The 18,497-nt window shown below is 61.0% G+C and overlaps 3 protein-coding genes across 6 annotated transcripts; 2 read left to right on the top strand and 1 right to left on the bottom strand.

Moving 5' to 3' along the window:
* Positions 1-339: 339 nt before the first annotated feature.
* LOC115612953 (CASP-like protein 4A1) lies at positions 340-11,428 on the bottom strand. 3 transcript variants are annotated; one of them, XM_030497881.1, is made up of 3 exons: positions 11,261-11,428; positions 2,715-2,782; positions 340-1,910 (listed from the first exon to the last, which is right to left on the bottom strand). In XM_030497881.1, exons 1-3 carry the CDS (start codon positions 11,375-11,377, stop codon positions 1,661-1,663), a joined length of 435 nt encoding a protein of 144 aa, XP_030353741.1. In that variant the 5' UTR covers positions 11,378-11,428; the 3' UTR covers positions 340-1,660. The 3 variants fall into 3 exon arrangements, with proteins under 3 accessions (XP_030353741.1, XP_030353740.1, XP_030353742.1); XM_030497880.1 differs by lacking the exon at positions 11,261-11,428 and adding an exon at positions 10,927-11,251; XM_030497882.1 differs by lacking the exon at positions 11,261-11,428 and adding an exon at positions 10,927-11,251 and having other exon boundaries at positions 340-1,767.
* ANKRD34C (ankyrin repeat domain 34C) lies at positions 10,538-15,500 on the top strand. Of its 2 annotated transcripts, none has more exons than XM_030497877.1 (3): positions 10,538-10,649; positions 11,280-11,734; positions 12,297-15,500. In XM_030497877.1, exon 3 carries the CDS (start codon positions 12,345-12,347, stop codon positions 13,866-13,868), a length of 1,524 nt encoding a protein of 507 aa, XP_030353737.1. In that variant the 5' UTR covers positions 10,538-10,649; positions 11,280-11,734; positions 12,297-12,344; the 3' UTR covers positions 13,869-15,500. The 2 variants fall into 2 exon arrangements, with proteins under 2 accessions (XP_030353737.1, XP_030353736.1); XM_030497876.1 differs by having other exon boundaries at positions 10,538-10,866.
* A 580-nt stretch (positions 15,501-16,080) lies between these two features.
* On the top strand, positions 16,081-18,328 carry TMED3 (transmembrane p24 trafficking protein 3). The gene is made up of 3 exons (XM_030497879.1): positions 16,081-16,416; positions 16,934-17,182; positions 17,660-18,328. Exons 1-3 carry the CDS (start codon positions 16,255-16,257, stop codon positions 17,894-17,896), a joined length of 648 nt encoding a protein of 215 aa, XP_030353739.1. The 5' UTR covers positions 16,081-16,254; the 3' UTR covers positions 17,897-18,328.
* The last annotated feature ends 169 nt before the right edge of the window (positions 18,329-18,497 follow it).

Genomic DNA, 18,497 nt, shown 5'->3' with positions numbered 1-18,497 from the left:
CCCGGCACCGCACCGGGGCATGTGGCTGCACAGCAGCCGGGGTGATCTCAGCACCATTAGGGCTGGAAGGAGATCATCCAGTCCAACCTCCTGCCAAGGAAGGGCCACCCAGAGCAGGCTTAGCCCGCTGCCAGCCCGGGCATGTCACGCCAGGGACCCGCTGGACATGAGGCTGCTGCAGCATCTAGCACTGGAAGTGCCAGGGCCCCCCTGGCAGCCAGAGGGTCCAGCGGCTTTGGAGAAAGGATCCACTGGAAAGGGGGAGGGCATCAGGAGGTATTTGCAATTTCCTTCCCTCCCCTCTCCGGAGGGCAGCAGCAGGAAGCTCACTTCCCTCTGTCCAAGAGCTATTTAATAACACAGGTATGTGGGGGGAGGACACTCAGCACTAATACCCACAGACAGGAGCATCAGCGAAGGGAGCTCACCTCGCACGGGGCCCCACGGGTCCCACACCTCAGCCCCACGGCAGCCTGGGCCCCACTCCTGGAGGGTGCCCTGAGCTCTCCTGCCCCACTGCCAAAGGGATTCTGCCCCGTGGGCACCAGGCATCAGCCAGCACCAACTGCAACCTGGATGGGACACCCCAGCACCGTTTCTGCCCCTCTTTGGGGGACATCACCCCCCTGCCACCACATCAGCATCGTGTTCAAGGCCAGGTTGGACACAGGGGCTTGGAGCAACCTGCTCTAATGGAAGGTGCCCCTGCCTGTGGCAGGGGGTTGGAACAAGACAAGCTTTAAGGTCCCTTCCAATACAAACCATTCTACGGCTGATTCCAGAAAGACCCTCATTCTGGGAGCGAGCCCTGTTTACTCTGACACAAACATTCACATCCCTGGGATCTGCTCAGCTACATCATTATCAAAAGCAACACGGGACGTGTGGCTGCTCGCTCTTTTTGTGCTTGCCCACTGGCCGCTCACACAGATGAAAGCCTTGGCTCGGCCGGAGCCGGGCCCGCAGGCTCTGTCTGGCTGAGTCCAACGTGCTTTCCCACCCAGCCGCAGTCCTGGCATGGCTGGGAATGCCGTGAGAGCCTCCAGAGCCAGCAGCAATGCTGTGGGACTCAACCTGCTCCAAACTGAGCCTCCTGCTAACCTGGCACACGAGGCAATTCCAAAACAGCAAATTCCAAAGCAGGCAAATTCCGAGACCTGTTACAGCCGGGTGGGAAGAGCGACAGCCGTGCAGGGGCTGCTCATTCGGCACCACTTGCACTAGTGGGATGCTCTTTACAGCCCTGTGGTGCTACCCCAGGTTTGTCATACCCCCATGTCTCTCCCCACCATCCAAAGCAGTGGGGATGTGATTGTCACCGTCACCCATGTCCCCCCACTAGGAAGCACGGGTGGCTGCGGTGGGGCTCACTGTGACACAGGAAAACATCAATGTCCTCTCCCTGCTCCTCTGTTCGCAGACGGTTTGTATGGGACAGTTTGTACCTTCCAGCAGAGTCAGACACTGAATGTGGCTTCTTCCAACAGCCAAAGCTGCAGGTCTGCATGGATCCGAGCCAGGGTGGCCACAGCACCTTCCGCTGCTCCCGCACAGAGCAGGGGTTACCTGTTCCTGCAGGCTTTGTTAACATCGCCCCGGCAGCGGCTCCGGATGAGGCCGGGGTTGTGTGCCACTGACTCATGCCAGGGGAATCTCCGGTTCAACCCAAGTGTCCTGGAGCAGGACCATTCCCTGGGCGGCTCGACGGCTGCGGCAAGCGCTCACATGCCCAAGCTGGGGAGTGGAGATCCGGATTCCTCGGCTGCGCTGGAGGTGGAAGCAGGAGGGGTTGGAGTGCTGTGGGATGAAGCCCCCTGGCAGATGCAGAGCAGGTGCATGCACAGGTGACCCACCCCAACGGGCTGGACCGGCCTTGGGCAACTTCCCTGATGCCATTGCCCTCGAGTGCCCTGAGGGGAGGAATCACAAGAGGAGAGGTTGGGACACGGTGACACAGGGGCAGCTGCCGTGCGGCATGGAATGGGGTGGCACCATGGCACAGGGCCCCATGTACAGTGGGTAAAGTGAGCAGCGATGTGGTAATGGACCGTTCCCAGCCACCCACAATGGGGTTCTCTTGCCTTTGGCACTGGGGCACCCCCGGCCCTGCCGCAGCACTGGGGGGAGGCAGGGGCTGTCAGTGCCTTTCTGCAGTGTCAGGCGAATGTGCCTGGCTCAACCTCTGGTTTCTGCACACAGCCCGACCCAGGAGGTCCCCCCCGCGCCGGGGCCAGTCCCTCCCCGCAGGGAGGGGACTGCGCTTATGAAATTTGGGAATGGGGAGTGTCCGTGGGGCTGGAGCAGCCGCAGCCGCGGGCGCGGGGCACTCGCTGCGGGCAGCACGGGCAGAGGCGACCGGCACCCAAGGTGCTGCCACCCCACTGCAGACACACCACGCGACCGGCGGGAAGAGTCAACCGGTGATGTCCAAACCTCCACCTCGCCCATTATTGCTCCAGCTTCTTGTGTTTTCTGTTCTAAAGTTCCAGGGGGAGACGTCTCCTGAGGCCACTCTCATCTCCTTATCACTTTTCCAGCCCAGCTTCTTCACTGTAACTGTTGGACGGAGAACTGATAAGGGTATGTGAGCGGCACGAGCATCGTCCTGGCACATCGGCCCCAGCGGTCCCCAGGCTGTCCCAGCTGGGATGCGGGACTCTAACTTAAACCAAGAACAAAGCAAACTCAAGGGTTAAAGAAACATCTTGCTTTACCCAAGAGCCGGCAGGTCCCGTCCTTCCTTCCGGGCTTGTTTTCTTTCAGCATCTCCAACAGGTCTGTCCTGCAGGAAAACACTGTTATTTAAGAGGTCTTGAGATAGTTTGTACGCGGGAGCTGGAACGCGGCTCTGGCACGTTACCGATCGCTCGTGTCCTGGTGGAGGCAGCTTGAAATCCTTTGGAAAGGGCATAAAGAGTCATTACAAAAGTAAGAAATGATTGGGGTGTGTGAAGCTCCTGTGCTCTGTACCTGCCTGGGGCTGTTCACATGAAACATTACTTACTCCGAATGTTCCGTGGTTTTAAGGTGAGCGCTTGCAGCACGGCTCGACCTGCAGCTGATGGCAGGGGCCCAGTGCCAGAGGAGCGAAGCGGGACACGGGGAAGCAAAGTGAAGCACCAGGTAAGGGGGTTTGCTTGGCAGAGCCCCGTGTTGCTCACACGCAGCCTTGGGGTGCTGCTGGGGCGCAGCCGTGTCCCACCAAGCTCTAAACCTCCCGGGATTTGCTTCTCATTCCCAGTTCCTTGTTTTCCTTGCCCTGGGTCCCCCGCATTCTCCTCAGCCACAGAGCACCACGGGGCTCCCAGGAATGTCACCACCTTTATGGGGACCTGCGCTGTGACACTGGCACAGGCAGCCCCTTCCCACATCTCCCTGCACACCCCTCACAGTGACAGGAGCTGGAGGGGGGGTCCTGGAGCTGCCCAGAGGTGGGTGCCCCAAATCCCCTCAGTTCCCAGGCACAGACATCAAGACAGGGACCAACATGGATGAGGCAGCTCCATGCGGATGCACCCCAAAACGCTGGTGCTGCTTCAGGGACCCTCCTGCCCAGACCTTCCAGCTCCCAGAGCCCAGGCCCCATCCTGACCAGAGACTCAGTTTGTTGGAGGCAAAGCACCAACACAAGGGTCTTGCCCTTGTATGTGACACCCCCCCAACCCACTAGGGAGGGGACGGGGGGCAGAGCACTGCTCCACGCACAGTCCCCCTAGTCCTCAGCCAGGCAGGGCTGCTCCCAGCATGTGGGGAGGCTGCGGTGAGCCCCAAAATGAGGTGGGAGGAGAAGGTTCCTCCTCAGCATCCCCATGAGCTGGTCCAGGGGAGCGAACCGGGGTGCTCCCGGCATTCCTCCCTGCGCAGAGAGCCAAGAGCTGCTGGGAACCACAAAGGGGCTGGGGGCAAATGTCTGCGTTCTCACGGCTGCTTTTGCATGAGGGGTTCAGTGCTGGGACCTCACCTGATCCCTCTGCAAACACAGCGCCCGTGGATTGTCCTTGTGCATTTGGATTTCACCCATGGCAGGGGGGTGCTGAGCCGTGAAACACGGCTTAGTGCTGGCTGGAAAACTACTGAGGCAGCCGAATTCCCCAGCGCCAGCCCTGGCGATGGGTGATGGGGAGCGGAGCCAGGACCCGCAGCCGGGGGGTGTCGGCGCGGATGGGCAGCGATGGCTGAGCCAGCCCCGGTCTGCAGCCGCTTCCCTCCCAGAGCACGTAGCCCCTATATTAAATCCATGAATAGGAAATTCCACTTCTTCAGAAAAACCTGAATCCGGATATTTCATAAGTGTCCCGGCAGACATGAAAGCCCAACCAGGAAATTTCACTCAGCAGAGAGATATTAAAGTTGCTGCAGCCCTTGGGGCAGCCGTGGCACAGGGCAAGGGATGGCTGTGGAACACGCGTGTGCCACGGCCCAAGCCCTCCTCATGCAGCTCCTTGATGCGGCGCTGCACGTCTCACCATCCATCACACAGACTGGTTTGGGTTGGAAGGGACCTTAAAGCTCCTCCAGTTCCAACCCCCTGCCACAGGCAGAGACACCTTCCACTACAGCAGGTTACTCAAAGCCCCATTCAACCTGGCCTTGAACATGATGCTGATGTGGCTGCGGAGCCCCACGGGGGTTTGCTCCAGCGCTCCTCACCCACCTCCACCCACCAGACACAAAATGTCCCTGTCACCAAGAGACCAAGGACACCCCTTCGGCAAACACTGCCGGCGTGGTGAGGGCTGTGCCAGGGCCATCCTTGAAGGAGGAAGAGGAGGAACAGCCACACACAGGGGTGAGGGGCTCAGGGGGGGCCAATGGGGGCGGATGGTGGGAGCACCCACCCATCCCACAGCACCCCCCGTCCCGCAGCACCCCCTGCACAGATGCGCTCCCGCGCCGCCGTGCCGGGAAGAGCCACCCCCACAGCCCGGCGCAGAGGTAATTGCAGGTTATTGCAGGGCTCTGTTGTTAAATACGGATCAGTTCTCTTCCGACAAGCGCTCTGTGTAATGCAAACTCAAATCATCTCCCTCCTCCGCCCAGCACCTCCTCACCTGCCAGGAGCCACAGCAAGTCACAGCCATGGCAGAGGACGCAGCGAGCACCGTGTCCCAGCCAGGGCAGAGGATGCAGAGTGCGTTGGACACATCATGGACATGGACACCTCAAACCACACAGTTGTTTTCCAGACCCGGAGCACATTTGACCCCCGAGCAGTGCGGGGGTTCTCAGGCAGGTCAAGTTGTGCCTCTCTCACCACAGTAATTCCACAGCCCCCACAGGCTCTGAGCTCTGGACACGGCTGCAGACGTGCCACAGCTCTGATGCAGGTGCCAGCACCACCAGCCCATCCCTTCCCCTGCTCACATGTGCACTCCCAGCTTCACCTCTGCCTCTTCACCCCTTGTCCTCAGGCCAGGTGGCTTTTTCCTTCCACCCCCTGCACTCAGCTGGTGAGTAACGGCTCCAGACTGAACCGACACTCGGCTCCTCCTGCGCCTGCCTGTGAACTCCTGGAGTTGGTGGGTTCGGCAGCACCCGTGTGAACCACTCTCCATCACAGGCTCCAGCACCCAACACCATCACCAAGGATCACCCATAGACTCCCAAACCCCGTCCCAGCCCCTGAGACCCCACCGGGGTTGTGGCTGCAGGGAGCGGGTGGCATTGCTGTGACAGCCCCTAGCTTGGGAAGGACTCAGGACACCTTCACCACAGTGGGATGGAGCAGTGCTTCTTCACCCTGCAGCAACACAACCATCCTCAGCTCACAACAGCAACTCTTCCCCCTACCCAGGGTCAGTGTTTTTCCAGCCCAGCACCTGGAGCTGCCTTTCAATCCAAAGGGATTCTCTGCAGAATCTCTGGAGTAGAGTCGAGATGGAAGTGAAAGAGCGCGGAGGTGCGGGAATGCGTAGATTGCAAAGGAAGGAGGAGGAGGAAGTGCAGGGAGAGGGAGGATGCGTCGCCAGGGCAACCGCCGGCTGCGGGATGGGAGAGGGGTGAGGGGAGCAGGGGACAAGGGGAGTGAGGACACCCGTGGGGGCTCCGTGCTGCACCCCCAGCACAGGTTCACCAGAGGCAACACAGCTCCCTGGCACACAGCTCCGCACGGATAGGAGCAGGTTGACGAAGTGATTTTACGGACACTTTCAAAACACATTCCCACCCCCATGTGAGAGGATAAGAGAGAACAGGAAGGGTTTTGGGAAGTGGATTTCACCTCCAGAGCTCCAGCGATGGAGAAAGTGGGGCTGGAAATCCCAGTGCCCAGGGCTGCCCCCAGCCTCTTGTCCACTCCATGCCAGGGAGGAAGAGTCCTGGCACAGCAGCATTCCCTGAGCCCACCAGCCTGCATCCCAGCTGGTCCCACAGCCAGGAGCTCCCCTCCCTGGAGCTGAAGGGTCAGGATCTGAGGGCTGGGAATTGTGGCCATCCAGGGGCCAGCACATTGAGTTAATTGTGCAAAATGCCAGCAGGTCATCAGCAAAGGAGGAGCACTCGCTGTGCAGTGACACACGGCAGCAGCACCTCTATTGCCAGGCCTTAACACAGCTTATTAGAGTCAGAGTCTAATTAGTGCAGCCACTGTTGAGCAGAGGATGGAGAGTGGCCCAGATCCCACCCAGCTCCCAGCACTCCTCCTTACAGAGGGGTTTAAAATTTGTTCACGCTGCAGACTTGGATCAGGAGATGGGCACTGAAGTCTCGGGGTGGGGATGGGCAGTGCCTGCCTTGTGCTGCTCTGCAAGTGGAAGGTGAAGCAATGCCAGACTCATCCTGCTAGCGATGTGCTGGCCGAGCCAGGCCCCAGGATGCGCCGGCAAAGGGGAGACAAGTGGATTTCCACATGTGGTCACCATCTCTGCAGCAGGGATGGAGCTGCTGGTCCCCACCAGTCTGTCCTCAAAGCACATGGAGGAGGCCACCAAAGCCCATGGCTCTGCACTGCCATGTCCATGTCCCGAGCCCCACGTCCTGCGCTCTCTCCCTGGAGCAGCCCTGGCACAGACAGCAGCCCCCATCAGCGTGGTGAGCCCTGATCCTCAGTGAACCCCTGCTCCCCAAAGACCACATCCCAGGATTTCTCCCCGCCAGGCCCTGACAGCTCCTAAAAGCTGCTGCACTATTTTTACCGCGGTTGCTATAGAGACCTCGGCCCCGCGCACAGTGATGCTGCTCTTTGGGAAGCGCTGCATCACCGGCCGCTCCTGCCTCCACACGCACCGGCAGGAGGCGGCTATTTTGGGCAGAGCCCCACCGGGACCGGAGATAACCCGGCCCTGCCCGGGAGGAGCGATGGGAAGAGAGGAGCAGCATGTCCGAGCCCCAGCAACCTGCCCGCCCCATCCAGCCCCGCTGCTCGGGGTGCGGGGGGTGTGCAGAGGACCCCCCGAGGCTCGGACCTACTTTTAAAAGCAAGAAGGGAAGCGCTGAGGTTGTCCAGCCTGAGAAATCGGAGTCAACACCAAAGCAGATGCAAACCTGCACCAAGCTTTGGTCCTGCACGGAAAACATCTGGATGTAGTGGGAATGGCCACCCCGCCATGAGACCCCTGTGAGGAGCACCAGCAGGGCTGATGAACCCACCCTGGTCTTCATAAACCTGCCATCAGCCCTAATTAGTGACACAACTGCAGCATCCTCCTGGAGCACTAGGCACGGGGCAAGCAGAGACTGGGACTCCCAGCTGCCCCATAGTGGGGATACAGACCCCCCATGCCCAGGAGACACGGGCCATGCCCCAGGAGGGTGGCAGAGCTGGCTGGTCCCCTCTGGAATGCTGGCACCAAAAGCTTCCCCATCACCTGCGCTCATCCCTCTGGGAAGCGTGGCTATAAAAAGAGGCTGTGCAGGGATGAGCTGGCAGGAATAGCTGCGCGCAGCCTTCGCCACTGCTCTGCAAAGCACCCAAAATAGAGCCAGCACCAACAGCCCGCAACAGGGGAGACGGTCCCTGCCCATGGCTGCCTGTGCTGCAGCTCATCCAGAGCTTTGGAAGCACAAGGAGCCAGGATTGCCCCTTGCCACCCTGCCCTGAGCCTGCACCCTCAGCCTCCTCAAGCATCACCACAGCCCCTGGGGATCACACAAACCCAAAGGGCTGCTACAGTCCCAACAAGCAGCCGAAAGCAGCTTCCTCCTCCTCTGGGCTGGGCCAGGCTAATTATAACTCCAGAAAACTGGAATAGATGCATGAAAGCTGCCCAACAGCTTGTCTGTAGTGAGATACTGCTGGAGTGGCCCAGCAAAGCACTCGACATCACTGCTATTCTCTTTGGTGTCACCACTGTGTCACCTCTGCTGCTCTCTGCCCTGTCCAGGGGGAAGGCACCATGGGGAGAAGGATCCCCAGGCACCCACAAAACCACATCTTTCCTGGTCTTGCCCTGAGCCATCCGGGTTCAGGCACCATCCTGCAGCCCCCAAGCAGCACTGAGGATCAAACTAAGGGCTCAGAGCCCTTCACCAGAGCTGCAGTTCCTCCTCCAGCAGCCATTCCTCCTGGCCCTGTTGCCATGGCATCCTCAGGGGTGGCACAGATGCCAGCAAGGAAGACGAGGAGAATGAAGGTAGGTGGACATGTTGGCTCTGCATAGCCAGGACGGTGCTGGGGCAGATCCGGAGGTGCTCCTGCAGCAGGCAAATTAGCACTTGGCTGGGACAGCTTCTCCTGTTGGGAGCTCTGGCAAGGACATGGGAAGAAATTGGCACCCAGAGGCACCTTGCAGTGGGTTATGGACAGCAAACGAGCTCCCAGGCCCACCTCTGCTGCCTGTCTCCCTCGCTCTGATGGCTTTGGAGGGCTCTGACCATACCAAAGTTTATTCCTGTGCCGACAGACACCAAAGAGCAAGCCACACTGATGTGGTCCCACAGCAGAGGTGACCTAGAGACGCTCAGTCCAGAAGGACAGTGGGGTTAAAGCTGAGATGACAGAGATGGCACATCCTAAGGGTCTCTCCATGTCCCTGGGTTCAGCCAAGCCCCCATCATTGTCACTGCAACCACATCTCCTACTTAACCCATCACCCATTTAACCATCTCCCATTTTGGGCACATCCCACCTCACTTTCACGGCAATTGAAGGTCACACTCAGAGCCCATTGCAGGGTGTGCAGCACCCAGAGCCCTGGTCCCTGGGCAGGGAGCAGGAACATTCCCCAGATCCCACAGTGAATCATCCAGGAGCAAATCACAGCCTGAGGAGCAGCACAGACTGACTCAGCAGATCATTATGAATAACTAAGAGAAAACGCAACCTGTGATCATGTGTGAGGGGAAGGGAGAGGAAGGGGGGCACCTCCGTTAATCACTCGCTGTGAATTATTCAGCACAAGAGGAAGCAGAAGGCAAACACAGACACCGTTCCTGTGGAGAGGGTGGGTTATCATCAGCATCCAGCCCTGGGCAGGGGTCCCAGCACCATGGCAGAGCCCAGCTCCGCTGCTGGGAACCAGCCTGAGCTCCAGCACAGGGATGAGAACTAATGGGAATGGCAGGGTCAGCAGAAGCAGAAGGTCCCTTGTGGGTGTGGGGATGTTAGATCCCACCACTTGTTGCCAACACTTTCTTAATTGAGAGGAGAGCTCTCAGGAGTCCGAGTCAATTGTTTATGTAAGCCCAGGTTACGAAGGTGTTTGGTGAGAGGCCTCTGAAACAAATGCACACGCATCTTCAGGGCTTATTGGGCCAATTCAGCAAACAGAAGTCTTGGTGTTCCTGGAGATCGCAGAAAAGCTGCCATAAGGTTTTCCTAAATGCTTGCTAATGTGGCAATTTCTCTGCTGGCTCTAGTTATTGTTATCAACTTCTACCAAAGAAGGCTGCAATTTTAGATTATATTTTAGCAATCACAAGAGAGATTCCCACTCCTGCCAACCTCATCTCAGAGTGCCATGACAAACACCCTTACAGGCAGCAGCAATCCGATAAGCCAGAGCCACGTGTACCAGGGTGTTGTACCAGCAGCACACATGTACCAGCACACGCCATCCCTCGGTGCCTGGCCACACGCTGGCACCAGGGAACACGTGTGGCTCCCCCCACACATGGGCACGCAGACACACAGGAACATGGGCACCCACGTGCAGGCATCCCGGTGCACCTTGTACATGGGCACACATGAAAATACAGGTGTGCAGGGACATATAGGCATGGGCACATACACGGTGCCCACAGATGGGCATACCTTGTACATGGACACAAATAGACGTGTGCAGGGACATACAGACACACAGGGACACGGGCACCCCTGTGCAGACACCTCCTGCACATGAGCACACGTGTGCAGGGACATACGGACACACCCACAGGGACATGGGCACCCTGCGCAGACACCCCCGTGCACCCCTTGTACATGGGCACACGCAAATACACATGCACAGGGACACGCGGACACCCCCGACGTGTGCACACACCCCCCCCCGAACACGGACACCCCCGCGCGGGTGGGCGCGGACACGTGCACACACGGACACCCCCCCGCCGCTCCCCGCACCCACCGGGGGCGGACGCGCCGCCCCCCCATCCCCGCGGGCAGGAGCGGCGGGTGACGCAGCGCCCGGAGCGCACACGGGGGATGATGCGGGCGGGGGCACCGAGGAGACCGGCCGGGTAACCCCGCACCGGCCACCGGCACCGGGCAGCAGGTAGCGGGCAGGGCGCGGCGGGCAACACCCCCTTCCATCCCCTTCACGATCGGCACCGAGGCAGCGGGACCCGGGACGGCCCCGGCGGGGCTGGGGGGACCTGCCGGTATCGCTGCTTTCTCCCCGGTCGCCGGCCCCTGCGACGCTCTGAAAGGGACGAGGCTGCCCCCAGGGTTGGGACCCTCCGGCGGCACCGGGGAGCGGCGAGGACCCGGAGGTGAGACCGCAGGGGAGCAACCGCGGCCCCCCCGAGGGACGTCCCGGTGCGAGCACTTACAGCGGGTCTCAGAGCTGCGGGATCCGCGGTTCTCCGGGCACGGGAGGCGGGGAGCGCAGCGCAGCGGGTGCCCCACGGCGGGGGCTCCGGGGGGATGCTCCCGGGAAGCGCTGGGCACGGCCCGAGGGGTGGAACTGGGGCAGGCGGCGGGGCCGTGTCTGTCTCCGGAATGCCTGGAGCTGGGCTCTGCTGGTCCCTCCAGCACAGCTCCGAGCCCCTGCCTCTGCCTAGAGCCCTCCAGGTCTCGGAGCTGCCAGGGGTGAGTTTTGCGCCTGAGGACACAGGCAGCAGGGCCATGGGGTGCTCGGGTCGTGTGCCATGGCTGGGTCCTTACCTGCCCGAATTCCCCACAGCCAGCGCCAGGGAAGCGCCTGTTGATGTTCCGGAGCCAGGCTGCTGCGGAGCTGCCGGGAGTGGAAGCTGCTCCTCCAGCAGCAGCTCGCACCACCATCGAGCAGCACCGGGTTACAGACAGTGTGACCACAGCTTCAGCAGCGAGGAAGCAGAGATGGTGGCTTCAGCACAAGGAGCCGTGGGAGATGTTCACACTGTCTCCAGTGGGCTCTGCATTACCAGCCGAAGGACCTAGAGAACCTGGTGGAAACCACCTCAGGGTCAGGACTGCCCGGATTGCTCTGGCACTTGGGGAAATTGGGTGTGTCCAGGCAGATGTCGGCATGGCCACCGGGGCAGCAGAGCTGGAGAAGACCAAGGCAAGATGAACCAAGGTGTCCTGGCAGGAAGCTGCAAGAGCAGAGCTGCTCTGTGAGGAGACACAAGTCACAAGCTGAGGACCACCACAGCACAGGTTGGGATGAGACAGGGATGAGTCCATGTCTGGTCCCATCAACAGCAACTGTCAGGGTAAAGGGTTGTGAGTCAGGTCCTGGTTAATCGAGGGAAATCCAGTGAAGGAGCTGGTGTGACAGAGTAGATAGAGCCTCAGGCACCTTCACAGGTCACACCAGGACTGGTGTGGACTGAGCCTGCATTTAAATAGAGCCCCAGCCCAGGGGCGGAGGGAGGGGGGCCAGGAAGATGGGTGGAGGTCTCAGTTGAGTTCCTCAGGGCAATTAAGGGTGATTAAGGTCAATTGGGACCCTGGCAGCCAAGTCATCGAATCACACAATGGTTTGTGTTGGAAAGGGACCTTAAAGCTCATCCAGTTCCAACCCCCTGCCATCGGCAGGGACACATTCCACTAGACCCAGTGTGTGGGGCAGGTGGCTTTGGGGTTCCACAGTGTGGGGCTGGACATGGTCAGCCGGGCACAGGGCACTGCAGCAGGGCAGGGCAGGGCAGGGCAGGGCAGGGGGGAGAGCCGGGCTGAGGAGCACCAAACCTCACCTCTCCTTATGGTCCCTCTGCAGCTGCCAGCCAACGCTGCCATTGCCCACCAGTAAACAGCGGCCGGTGCCATGGATGAGGTGACGGAGCTGGAGACAGGGGGGAACCCCCTCCTGAAGGCAGTGTGGCTCGGGCGGCTCCGCCTCACCCGGCTGCTGCTGGAAGGGGGGGCTTACATCAACGAGAGCAACGAGAGAGGGGAGACGGCCCTGATGGTGGCCTGCATCACCAAGCACGTTGACCAGCAAAGCATCAGCAAGCCCAAAATGGTGAAGTACCTGCTGGACAACAGAGCTGATCCCAACATCCAGGACAAGTCCGGGAAAACAGCCCTGATGCACGCCTGCATCCGTGGCGCTGGTGGGGACGTGGTGTCCCTGCTGCTGGAGAACGGCGCAGACCCCAGCCTGGAGGATCACTCGGGAGCATCAGCGCTGGTCCACGCCATCAATGCCAATGACAAGGATGTGCTGCAGCACCTCCTGAATGCCTGCAAAGCCAAAGGGAAGGAGGTGATCATCATCACCATGGACAAATCCGCCTCTGGCACCAAGACGGCCAAGCAGTACCTGAACATGCCACCCTCGCTGGAGTTCAAGGAGAGAGGCTCCCCTGAGGCATGCACAGCACCCTCCAGCACCCACCCAAAAGCTCCCATCTCAGCACCTTCCCCTGCTGAGGAGGAGAGCAGCATCTTCCCGTCGCACCCTGGGGACAACCCCTGTGCCAATGAGCCGCCCTCCCCGGGGCAGCACACGGGGGCAGCCCACAGAGCCCGGCTGCCTCGGCTCAAGCGGCTGCGCTCGGAGCCGTGGGGTCTGGTGGCACCCTCGGTGCTGGCGGCCTCCACACACCATGATGACACACAGGTGGGTGCGGACGAGGAGGTGATCACAGGCATTGGCGACCTCTCGCTCTCCAAAAAGGCTCCTCTTGTCCGTGGCAGCAGTAGGAGCAGGGACCCATCTCTCTTCCCACCGGTGGATGACCCGGCTCTGAGGGTGCCGCTGAGGAAGGCAGCCTTCGAGAAGAGCCCGGCCGCGTTGCAGCGCCTGCCCCGCAGGAGCACGGTGCCCACAGAGCCGGAGGGCCCAGCCGCGGCGCTGCGCTGGCGGCGGTTCAGCGCTGAGCACCACGACGGCGAGCCCCAGCTCTGCGGCGTCCCCAGCCCGGCCGAGGGGAAGGGGCCGGGGGAGCGCAGGAGGCTCAGCGGGCCCCACGTGGCCTCACTGGACGGCTCGCGGGACGCCCTGGACAGCATCACCGGCACCTCGCCCGGGCCCGTGCAGCGCCGGCCGCCCGGCTTGCTGGAGAGAAGAGGCTCCGGCACCCTGTTGCTGGACCACATCGCACACAGCAGGCCCGGATACCTGCCCCCCCTAAACGTGAACCCCAACCCCCCCATCCCCGACATCGGCTCCAGCAGCAAAGCCCCCTCCCCGCTGGCTGCTGGCCTGAAGGCTCTGGTGCCCTTCGCTCCCAGCTCGCCCAGGTGGGGAGACTTGCGAGCCAAAAGGAAGCTGCTCCGGAGGCACTCCATGCAGGCAGAGCAGATGCGGCAGCTCTCCGATTTCGAGGAAATAGCGGCCCAGTAGCCACATCACCATCTGCTTCCCCCATAGGTCACCAAACCAGTGCTGTCCCCACAGAAACATGATGGCTCCCAGCTCACCTGGCTCTGAGGAGGCTCTGGTGGCCACAGGGACCAGACCCGTGCCCAGGGGCTCAACTGGGAGGCTCCTGCTCCCACTCGCCAGAGCTGTGCGGGGAGACCGGGCATCCGGCCCAGGCAGCTGGAGCCTCTCTTGTATTCCAGTCACTTCTGGACCTTTCCCCAGGAGTGATGAGCTGACAGATCAATCCCAGACCACCTGAGATCATGCAGCTTCACACACCAGCTCTTGCCTGCAGGTCACTTATTTCTCATTATTTATAATCCACTTTTCTTCCACCCGGCTCATTCAGACACAGAAACCTGTGTGAAGCCGCACACCAGTGAGCCGTGGGGTGATGAGTGTGTGAAGTGCCTGCCAGGGGGAAGAGCTTAATGCTGGGTGTGCTTGAAAGAGCAGGAACACCTCTTCCTAGCAATTGAATGTATTGGTACCCTCGCCGTGCTGGAGGGGGAGACAGCTCTCCACCTCAGAGGCTTCCAAGCACTGAAACTCCAGAGGCTGAGCTCACTCATCACCGCTGCAGGCTGGTGCCTGGCTTGGGAGTGGGTTTGTCTCCATCTCTGGAGTGACCAAGGTTCAGGGGCATTTCCCACTGCACTGAGCAGCTCCAAGCACTGAATTCCAGGGCTGGGAGTGCTCCTGGCTGCGTGGGGAGCTTCTGCCCAATGCTGGGGTCTGCAGCAGCTCTGCACAGCCCCATCCCCGTGCAGCATGAGCCCAAGCCAGCAAACGCGCCTGCATGGCTGGAGGTGGGGGTATGACTGCAGCTCCCTTCCGGTGCTGGGGACCTGGTGGCCCTGCCCTGCAGACAGGGCATGTGGCATCTCACCGCGGGACTGGGCCTGCACCAGCAGCACAGGTAGTGCTGCAGCATCAGGGCAGCGAGACCAGGCATCGCAGTGCCCCAGCCTCAGTCAGGCACTTGCAGGGAGCTCTGCTTGTCCCCCACACCACAGGGACCATGGGCTGGAGGTGCCATAGCTGCTGCCAGCCTCTGCCGAACCCACCACATGGAGCCGGTGGCACAGAGGGAACCAGCCCAGGGCCCTGCGCCTCTGCCCCAGCGAGCGCTGGGGTCTGCAGCCCAGCGAGGGCTGGCGTGTCCTGACACCACTGCACGGGCAGTGGCGCTTCAACACCCGCTGGCGCAGATTCAGCTCTTGCCTCACCCACACACGCTCCGTGTGTCCATCCATCCGTCTGACGTGGCTGGCGAGGAGCCGCTTCCCTGCCCAGGGCACGAGCCGGTGCTCAACAGGCTGCTGCAGAACTTTGCACGAGGCAGTGCCAGGCTCTGGCTATAACAGCCCAGGAGTGTTCTCTGGAAGTGTTTGAAGTTTAAACGTGCTGCTTAGAGCAAAGCGGGGGGGGGGGGTAGGGGGTGGTGGTGGTTATATTTTTACAGCCTTAAAGTTTCTACTTTAGGTCAAAAGTCAGATTGAATTTCAGGCATATTTGCGCTGTAAGTGATGTTTGTCTTATAATTTAGAGTGTGGAATTTTAAATCCTGTTGTTCACCTCTTCCATTCGTTACTAAATACGCTGATATTTTGTGTTTGTCTTTTATTCTTTTTTTTAAAGCAATGTTTGGTGCTTTTGGGCAGCGGTTGGGATGGGGTGTCTGCAGAAACTGGGTCACAGAACCACAGATTGTTTTGTGTTGGGAGGGACCTTAAAGCTCATCTAGTTCCAACCCCTGCCACGGGCAGGGACACCTTCCACTAGAGCAGGTTGCTCCAAGCCCCTGTGTCCAACCTGGCCTTGAACACTGCCAGGGATGGGGCAGCCACAGCTTCTCTGGGCACCCTGTGCCAGCACCTCAGCACCCTCACAGGGAAGAGCTTCTGCCTAAGAGCTCATCTCAATCTCCCCTCTGGCAGGTTAAAACCATTCCCCCTTGTCCTGTCCCTACAGGCCCTTGTCCAAAGCCCCTCTCCAGGTTTGTTGTAGCCCCTTTAGGCACTGGAGCTGCTCTAAGGTCTCTCCGACCCCTCTCTTCTCCCGTTGAACACCCTCGGCTCTCTCAGCCTGCCACGGGTCACCCGCGGGATCTTCCCGTGCTCTCCCGTGGGAACAGACGCGGGCAGCGCTCCCACACGCTCACTGCAGGGCGCTCAGGACGGTGCCGGCTCTCGGGTGACGTTGGTGCGATGCCGCGTTGAGGACGGCGGCGGGTCCCGCGGTACCGGCCGCTCCGCCGCGGCTGCCCGGCCCCGGGGGCGGGGAGGTGGCGCTGGAGCCGCCCCCAGCGGAAGCGCCGCCGGTGCCGAGTGCGCGCCACGTCAGGCGGGGCGGGAGCGGCGGGATGCGGGCCGGGATGCGGGCGCTGCCGGTGCTGATGCTGGTGTCGGTCCTGGGCGCGCTGCGGGCCGGCGGCACCGAGCTGACGTTCGAGCTGCCCGACAGCGACCGGCAGTGCTTCCACCAGGAGCTGGAGCGCGGCCTCAAGTTCACGCTGGACTACCAGGTACTGCCCTGCCTGTGCCCCTGCCCGCACCCCTGCCCCTTCTTGTGCCCATTGCCCTCTACCTAGCCCCCGAGCCCCACGTCCCTGCCCTGCCCACACCATTGCCCCTGCTTGTGCCCATCACCCTCTGCACATACCCGCGGCCCTGTGCCCCTGCCCATGTCCCACAGAGCCCCAGGCAGGGCTGCACCTGCACCTTTTCCATGCAGCTCCCATCTCCCCCCGCGCTGCACCAGGACCAATACCCAGCCCTGTTCTCATGCCCAGTGGTGCCTGTCTTGGAGCAAGCACTGGGATGTGCCCACAGCAGCCCCAGCAGCCCCTGACCCACGGCTGGGCCCTGTCCATGCACCCTGCCTGAGCTGTGGACACCCCACTTGAGCTGTGGGCCCCGCGGGGTGCTGTTTCCCCAGGGCTCCCCCAGCCTAGGCTGGCCATGGGAGCCATGGGAGCCATGGGCACAAGCGCGTGCTCTCACCATAGGTTTTGGCATGTGCTGCTGCATCTCCTTGCACAGGTGATCACCGGGGGACACTACGACGTGGACTGCTACGTGGAGGACCCCAACGGCAGGACGATCTACAAGGAGACCAAGAAGCAGTATGACAGTTTCCCGCACCGTACCGAAGTCCAGGGCGTCTACACCTTCTGCTTCAGCAACGAGTTCTCCACCTTCTCCCACAAAACTGTCTACTTTGACTTCCAGGTGGGCGACGAGCCCCCGATCCTGCCTGACATGAGCAACCGTGTCACCGCACTGACACAGGTAGGTCACTGCACGGTGCCATGGGGGAGAGGTCCCACCGCAGCTCCCGCTTGTGGCCAAACTGCCCCAGGGGACAGCGGTTGGGGCTCATCCCCCTTCCCCTGTACCGAATGCAGAAGTGCCAACCACCAGCCACCCGCCCCATGCCGTGCAGGCCACATCTGCTCTCAGGGAGGGATGGGGGGGCTGCTCTGGGTCTGAACCTCCCCAGCTGGAGCACCTGGCTCCCATCCCACATACGGGAAGCACAGCAGGGCTGGGCCCACCCCCAGCGCCTCTCAGTTGTGCTGTGGTGCCCACGGTGGGGTCCCTTCCCTGGGAAGTCTCCAGCGTTGCCCCTTTGAGCGGAGCTCAGCTGGCAGACACCCAGCAGCTCAGGGCACTGCTGTCCTGCCCTGGGTGTCCCAGCACCATCCTCAGCCCCCCTGGCCCGCGCCATGCCATAGCAGGAGCGCTGGACCGTGCTTGTCTCCCCAGATGGAGTCTGCCTGCGTCACCATCCACGAGGCGCTGAACACGGTGATCGACTCCCAGACCCATTACCGCCTGCGGGAAGCACAGGACCGGAGCAGAGCCGAGGACCTCAACGGCCGGGTCTCGTACTGGTCGGTCGGGGAAACCCTCATCCTCTTTGTGGTCAGCATTGGGCAAGTGCTGCTGCTCAAAAGCTTCTTCACCGAGAAGCGCCCCAGCAGCGGCAGCACCAGCACCTAGAGCTGCAGCCACGCCAAGCTGAGCTGCACGGGGAGCGGGCAGCAGCATTCTCCTGGGTCACCTCGTGCTCTGCAAGGTGCTGCTGCGGGGAGGGTGCTGCAGGGAGCAGGGGATGCCATGACACTGCTGAGCCGGGTAGGAAACAGTCACCCAAGTACAGGCATCCCCTGGCAGGTCCCCCCAGCATCATCTCCCACGGCAGCATTGCCTACCCTGCTGCTCTGTTCCCTCACCTGGCCGGTCTGTGTCTGCTCTCCAGCTCCACTGGGGGAGCAGGTGGGTGTCCTGGACCAGCATCAACCCTCCAGACCCTTGTCCAAACTAGTGCAGTGTCAGAGCACGGGGGAAAGAGCCCCAGGGTAGAGACAAAGCCAACAGCAGTATCTCAGGAGCTGCTGACTCATAAAAAGAGGCGAGGTTTCAGTTGGAGCTTGTTGCTTGGTGATTCCTGTGACTTGATGGTTCCTGTGGTTCCCGTTGCTTTGCAAGTCCCTGTCCTCAGAGTAAAGTATTGCTCAGGCCTTTCTCTGGCACAGGAGCATGTGGCATGCCCCATGCAAGATCATGGAATCAGACTGGTTTGGGTGGGAAGGGACCTCAA

Source organism: Strigops habroptila, chromosome 9, assembly GCF_004027225.2.
Source record: "Strigops habroptila isolate Jane chromosome 9, bStrHab1.2.pri, whole genome shotgun sequence".
In the NCBI taxonomy this organism is placed as follows: Eukaryota; Metazoa; Chordata; class Aves; order Psittaciformes; family Psittacidae; genus Strigops; species Strigops habroptila.
This window is presented reverse-complemented; position numbering and strand designations above follow the sequence as displayed.

What these genes read in the sequence shown, in the direction of transcription:
- TMED3 (XM_030497879.1), top strand. Translation starts at nt 16,255, where the DNA reads ATGCGGGCCGGGATGCGGGCGCTGCCGGTGCTGATGCTGGTGTCGGTC. An exon ending in AGTTCACGCTGGACTACCAG is followed by an intron (nt 16,417 to 16,933) that starts GTACTGCCCTGC and finishes CTCCTTGCACAG; the next exon opens with GTGATCACCGGGGGACACTA. An exon ending in GTGTCACCGCACTGACACAG is followed by an intron (nt 17,183 to 17,659) that starts GTAGGTCACTGC and finishes TTGTCTCCCCAG; the next exon opens with ATGGAGTCTGCCTGCGTCAC.
- ANKRD34C (XM_030497877.1), top strand. Translation starts at nt 12,345, where the DNA reads ATGGATGAGGTGACGGAGCTGGAGACAGGGGGGAACCCCCTCCTGAAG.
- LOC115612953 (XM_030497880.1), bottom strand. Translation starts at nt 11,223, where the DNA reads ATGGCCCTGCTGCCTGTGTCCTCAGGCGCAAAACTCACCCCTGGCAGC. An exon ending in CCGCAGCTCTGAGACCCGCT is followed by an intron (nt 2,783 to 10,926) that starts GTAAGTGCTCGC and finishes GTTTTCCTGCAG; the next exon opens with GACAGACCTGTTGGAGATGC. An exon ending in CGGGACCTGCCGGCTCTTGG is followed by an intron (nt 1,911 to 2,714) that starts GTAAAGCAAGAT and finishes TCCTCCCCTCAG; the next exon opens with GGCACTCGAGGGCAATGGCA.